The 6,000-nt window shown below is 69.3% G+C and overlaps 1 protein-coding gene across 6 annotated transcripts in view; it reads right to left on the bottom strand.

Annotated features, from left to right (window-relative positions):
- Window positions 1-4,704: 4,704 nt before the first annotated feature.
- AGAP3 (ArfGAP with GTPase domain, ankyrin repeat and PH domain 3) overlaps window positions 4,705-6,000 on the bottom strand; it is a 108,895-nt gene continuing 107,599 nt past the window's right edge. For all 6 annotated transcript variants that reach the window (XM_059729303.1, XM_059729302.1, XM_059729300.1 and 3 more), the window contains one exon: window positions 4,705-5,817. In XM_059729303.1, coding sequence (XP_059585286.1) covers window positions 5,605-5,817 — 213 coding nt within the window. In that variant the 3' untranslated portion in view covers window positions 4,705-5,604. The remainder of the gene's footprint in view (window positions 5,818-6,000) is intronic.

Genomic DNA, 6,000 nt, shown 5'->3' with positions numbered 1-6,000 from the left:
CCACGGCCCTGCCAGCTGGGCTGCCCATGGCTTAGCTCAGGAGAGAAGCTGCCCGAAAACCCAGCCGTGCCGGGGAGCCCAGCCGTGCCCAGCTGCCCAGTGGGTGGGTGGCGCTCCCCTGCTTGCACCGGGCACGTGTCGGCCCCATTTCGTGCCACCGGCCACAGTGTCTGGCAGCACGTTTCGTGCTTGGGGTGGGCTGCAGGGAGGTGGGTGAGGACAGAGCGAGCAGGGCAGGCAGGTGCAGCCACGGGCCTAGAGCGGAGACCGCAGGGTCACTGCCCCGGGACAGGCCACCTTGTGCAGTGCCCAGCACCCGGGTCCCAGCCCAGGGAACCGGGGCCCTGCCTGCAGCCTCCCTCCAGAGCCGATGCAGGCTGGCACCAGGTGTGAGCGCATGTGGGTGTGGGCAGGGCTATGCAGTCAGGTGTGAGCGTGCCCGTGCCAATGTGCTGGTTGCCTCCATCCCCTCCTTTCTGCTCCATGTGTCAGGGCGGTTTTGGCCGCCGTGGCCCCCCTGCTTTCCTCGTAGCAGGTGCAGGCGTGATATTACCTGGTGCTGTGCTGGAGTTGCCAGCAGTCTCATGCAGGGTTCAGATGATGGCTGTCTGGGCTGGTTTGGACGAGGCTGATCCTGCCCGAGGCAGGGTTTGGACTAGATGCGACCCCCGCAGCTCTAGGATGCGATGCTCTGCCCAGAGCTGCAGGGAGGCAGGTGATGGCAGCAAAACACAGCCTGCCCTGGCCCCGCTGACCGTGCCCCACAGCTGGGGTGCAGGGCAGCTGCAGGGACTGCCGTGCCCAGGACCCCCAGTGCTGAGGGGGGTGGGCAGGGAGAAGACCCCAGAACCAGAGGTCCAGAGGTGCCAGTGCCACGGGAAGGTCACAGGCCAGCGCTTGCCCCTGTGAGGACAGGACCGAGCGGGGCTGGGGACAGTGGGGAGATTAAAAGAGTGGTCATGGACATGGCGGGATGGAAAGGCTGGTGGAAGAGCAGAGGCTGGCTCACACCAGCGGCACAGCTGGGTTGGGACTGGGGCCACGTGCAGGACCACGGTGCCCGGAGAGGCCGTGACCCAGCAGCAAGAGCAGTGCCAGGCTGGGGAAAGCCCAGCAGATAAGGTTATGTTGGCAAAGCCGCCTGTGCCAGGGCAGGGTGCCGGGGGGGTCGCACAGCATGCGCTGCGAGCACCCGCTGAGCGTGCCCACCACCCTGGGCTGGACGGGCTCACGCCTGCAGAGGCAAAAGGCAGACAGCGGTGCCCCTTCCAGCCTCAGACCCTCCGACCAGGCCCACGGCAGCAGCTACGGCCCTGCCACCAGCTGAGATAGCCGTGCAGCAGCCGACGTCCTGCCAGCCCTGGAGGGCACTGCTGCTGCCCCAGGGCAAGCGCCTGCAGCGTACATCTGCACGCACGTCCACCTGCACGCATGCTCGTCCGCAGGCTCCTGGCTGGCGCAGACCCTCTCGACCCAGTGAAGTGCCAGGCACGCTGCTTCCACGCTGCTGGCAGCCGGGCCCGGCTCCAGACGGGACAGAGAGCTGGGCATCATGCAGCAAGGGGCAATGTCCCTCCCCTATCCCCGATACAGGGAGGGAGACGGGCAGGACAGCACCGACGGTGCCCTTGCCTGGCCGGGCACGATGGGGCACACGAGGGTCCCTGCACCCTGAGCAGGAGGCACCCCCTCCCTGGGAGCCTAAGCATGGAGCAGGCCCGGTGCTGCAGCCCATGTTGGGCCTCGCCGCGCTCCCAGCCCTGGCGGCTCAGGGACTGCGACAGCCTGCGAGGACGCGCCGTGCACCACCTTTGCTCCCCCTTCCCCTTCCAGCACCTGCCCCAGGCTCTTTCCCGCACAGGGGCTGCAGAGCACGCGGCTGGGGGTCCCTGGGCGCTGGCCCGCACTGCTGCACCATGGCGTGGGAGGCCACGGCCGGCCCCTGCTCAGCTCTGCTGCAGCCTGGGCGAGTGCTCAGCGTGGCCTGGCCCGGTCCTGAGGCTGACAGCGAGCAAGGAGCAAGGCTGCCTTGGCACACGGGGAGGCCATCCCAGCATCACCAGGCTCGCCCCCGCGCATGGCTGCAGCTGCAAATGTGATGCACCGGTCAGGGAGGGGAGCAGGGATGCAGTCCGGCAGCGTGGGCACCTGCTGTGCCCCACGGGCTGGAGGAGCCGTCTGCAGGCCCTGCCAGGGCAGCGTGCAACCAGCAGGCCCTGAGCACCCATAGCCTGATGCTGCAGGGCCAGACCAGCAGCCCCTAGGCTGCGTGCCAGGACCCTGCGCCAGGTCTGTCCTAGCATCTGGAGTCCTGGTGCCGAAGCAGAGCCAGGGCGAGCATCCTGCGCAGTGCTGAGCCCCAGCACCTGCCCCAGAGCACGTCTGTGCTGGCAGCCGCGGCCGGAGGGGCCGCTGCATTGCAGTCACCTGTCACCGGTGGAGAAACCAGCTGTCCCGTCATCCCTGCCCCGTGACACAGGGAGGAGTGGAGCATTCACTTGGGAGGCGTGCCTCAGTTTCCCTGCTCTTGCTAGACCGCCACTTCCAGGAGCCCCCTCCCCTCGGGGCTGGTGGGGCCAAGGGCTGCTGCGCACACATGGGGCTGGAGCCGAGTCTGGGCTCTGCCAAAGCCCTTTCTGGTTTGGACGGGCCAGGGCTGCAGCTGCCGGTGACCCCCCCCGCAGCAGGCCAGGGCGTTGCAGTGGCTGCCAGGCTGCATCCAGAGCACACGTAGCGTCAGGGCACCCCCACGTGCACTGCATGGGTCCACTGGCATCGGCCCGGCCGTGGACGCCGCGTGCACGCAGGGAGCGCGGCTGTGATGCCTGCCTTGGGGGTGGGGAGGCCCTGCTCCACTTCCGACTGAAGGGCCGGGGGGCACCTGTCCTGTCATGTGGAAATTGGGGTGCGACTCAGTTTCCTCGGTCACACTGAACTGCCACCGGCTGGGGGTGATGCAGCCCGTGCCGCCCTGGCTCAGGGGAGCCGGGGGGTGCAGGGGCAGGCCAGCAGGATGGGTAGGTGTTGCACTGCTGCAATGCCGACCCCCCCGGGCAGCACCCCAAGGGGCGACGTCTGCACGGCGCTGAGCTGTGGCGGCACCCCGACAGGAGCTCTCTTGGGCACCGGGGCAGGGTCCGGCCAGGCCTGAGGAGGGGGCCCAGGTGCCCGGCGGGCAGGGCAGGGCAGGGCAGGGCAGGGGGCACGTGGGGCAGGCCAGGGGCTCCGGGGTGGTCGGGGCTGCGGCGCGGGGAGATGATGTATGGGCAGATGTATCAGATCGCACAAGATAAACAAGCAGTGAATTTCATCAGGGCCCATCATGGCTTTAATTTGGCTGCCTAATGAGTCAGATCCAGCCGCGCAGATAAAAGTTGTCAGAGCCGCAGCCCTAATGAATTTCTTGCCACTTGTAATCAAGGCAGCTTGTCTGAGGGGGATGATTAATGGGTCCCCAGAGGAGCCGCGTCCCTGGGCCTCCATTCCCGCTAATGCAGTCGCCAGGAAATTAGCCAAACCCTGCGTGGGGCGGGGGCCTGGGAGGGGGCAGGACTCGCGGGGCAGGGACGCGCGGGGGGCAGCTGGGCACCGACGGCGCCGTGGAGGGGCCGCTCCCCCTGGTAGGGCACGGTCTCCTCCGAATCCCGGGGTCAGGGGACAGAGGGGCCGTGCCGGGTCCTGCCCAGCCCCCCGCCCCTGCAGCGCAAGGTGGAGGTGGAGGTGAGGGTGGCAGGGGGCCTGTCTCCCCCCTTGCCAGGGGGGTCTGCACAGGGTGCAGGTGCTAGCCCTGGGGGCCCGCGGGCAGCTCCTGGCACCGTCCCCTCCACCGGGCACGTGGGGCTGGCTCCCACCTAGCCCAAGGCTGCTGCCATAGCAACCCACCCCCAAAAATGCCCCCGAGCAGGAGGAGCAGGTACCCGCACCGCACGTGCTGGCTGCACAGAGTCCCCCCCCCCCCCCCAGACGCGCTCCAGGAGCTGCAGGGTCCTGGGGGTGGACGCAGGGCCGGGGAGCCAGGGAACGGCCATGCCCAAGCCCATTGCACCAAGGGGCTGGTGCCGGCGTGAAGGACCGTGGCGGCTCAGCCTGGGGTGCTGCTACCAGCGCCTCCGGTGCCCAGGCCTCCGGGTCCTGCCTCTGCCGCTCACCTGGCACAAGGGGCTCACGGTCCAGCGCCAACGCTGCAGACAGAGGCACCCTCTGGGCACGGGGGTCCAGGGTGCTGCTCCAGGGCCACGGGGCCGCCTCTGCCTGGGTGCAAGTGGCCTCCTGTTGCAGCACGTCGCTGCGGGGCCATGTCCCCGTCTCCTCCCTGCTGCCCAGTGCTGCAGCCGCCTGGCCCTGCCCTGGCCACCTCGCAGGCCTCTGGCCCTTGCTTGGCTCCGTTACAAGCCCGGCACTCGCTCCTGAGACGCAAGGTCCCAGCATGGCGGCACGGCTCGCATGACTTGTGCCCCATGTTCTCCCTCGGGGCACCGAGACAGCAACCGCCCCTGCACTGCGCGGGGTCAACTCATCCCAGGCCCCGCGGCAAGGCCCTGATGCATCTCCTGGGGCCACGGCTGCCTCTGCCATAGCCACGGCTGCCCCGACAGCTCATACCTGCAGCGCTGCCGTTCCCAGCGCGGGGCCCGAACCCGGCTGGATCCCCCGCGAGGGAGCGCAGGCAGCACCGGGTGCGGGAACGGGACGGCACAGAGGCAGTGCTGGCAGGGTGCTTTATTGGCCGTTTCTCCTCGGCTGCAGGTCACACACACAGGGCAAAGAAACAGTATTTACAGTGCGTCCATATAAATATTTCCAATGTACATTTTATACACGGGGGCGGGGATGGCCTGGGGGCTGCACCCGCGGCTGGGAGCCCGGTGCCTGGTGCCGGCCGCAGGCTCGTGGGGGGAAGCAGAGCAGCTGTCTGCCCTCGAGCCAGCCGTGCCGTGCCGTGCCGCCGACGCGGGGCAGGGGCACACCGATGCCAGCCTCGGCAGAGAGCCAGGAGGGCAATGGCCCGGTGGGCACACGGATGCAGGCAGTGGGCTCCTGGGGCCACGGTCCCATCCACCCTGCTCTTAGCGGGCACAGAGGCTGCGGGGGAGCAGGGGTCCCTTTACGGTGCGAGGCAGCGGGTCCAGCTCCGTGGCCCCGTAGCAAGAGCAGCATGCACGCAGCCCGGCGCCAGCCTCATGGGGGGCTGCAGGAGGGCGGAGGGGAGCTCGCAGGAACCGTCCCCCCACACTGGCTTTGGGGAGCTCAGAGGAACTGCCCGTTCGTACCTGCCGCAGGCAGCGCCCACGGGGCCGGCCCCCTCGTACCGGCTGGAGGGGGCAAGGGGGGCTGCAGAACTGCCCCCGCACCAGCTGGGGGGCAGCTCATAGGAGCCCCCCCAACCTGATACTGGATATGGGGGCACTCGCCACCCCGCTCTGAGCACTGGGGACTCGGGGGGCAGGCAGCCTGCGCCCCCATCTCCAGGCCAGGACCAGGGCTCCCCGCCCTGGGGACATGCTGGGGCTACTGGCCCCCACCACCTAGCCTGTGCCAGGCAGGGGGGGCCCGTCCCCAGAGCCAGGCCCCCGTGCAGCGGGGTGGGACGGGGCGGGCGGGCGGCTAGTGGGGGCCGGGGCTGGCGCTGAGCTCGGCAGCGTTGTTGTTGGCGTTGGCGTTGCGGCGGGGCAGGCTGGGGGTCAGCGTGGAGAGGGCGGCGTCGCTGGGGCACCCGTGCTGCAGCAGGATGTCGGCACACTCCTGGCTGCCGGCGCGCCGGGCGTACGCCAGGGGCGTCAGTCCGCGGGCGTCCCGGCTCTTCACGTCCACCCCGTACTGCAGGGAGAGAACCGGCGGGTCAGGGCCCGGCAGGTGTCGGGGCGGGAGCAGGGGCTGGAGGGCAGAGGAGTCGGGCTGGCTGCGCGGAGCAGGCGGGCAGGGGCAGATGAGGGCGGGGGGTGTATTCCACTATGGGGATTTCACCAGTTTCTGGGCTGTGCACAACACCCCCCATTTCTG

This window comes from Alligator mississippiensis, chromosome 5 (assembly GCF_030867095.1).
Source record: "Alligator mississippiensis isolate rAllMis1 chromosome 5, rAllMis1, whole genome shotgun sequence".
NCBI lineage: Eukaryota > Metazoa > Chordata > Crocodylia > Alligatoridae > Alligator > Alligator mississippiensis.
The sequence above is the reverse complement of the archived record's forward strand: the minus strand, read 5'-3'. Positions and strand labels throughout refer to the sequence as shown.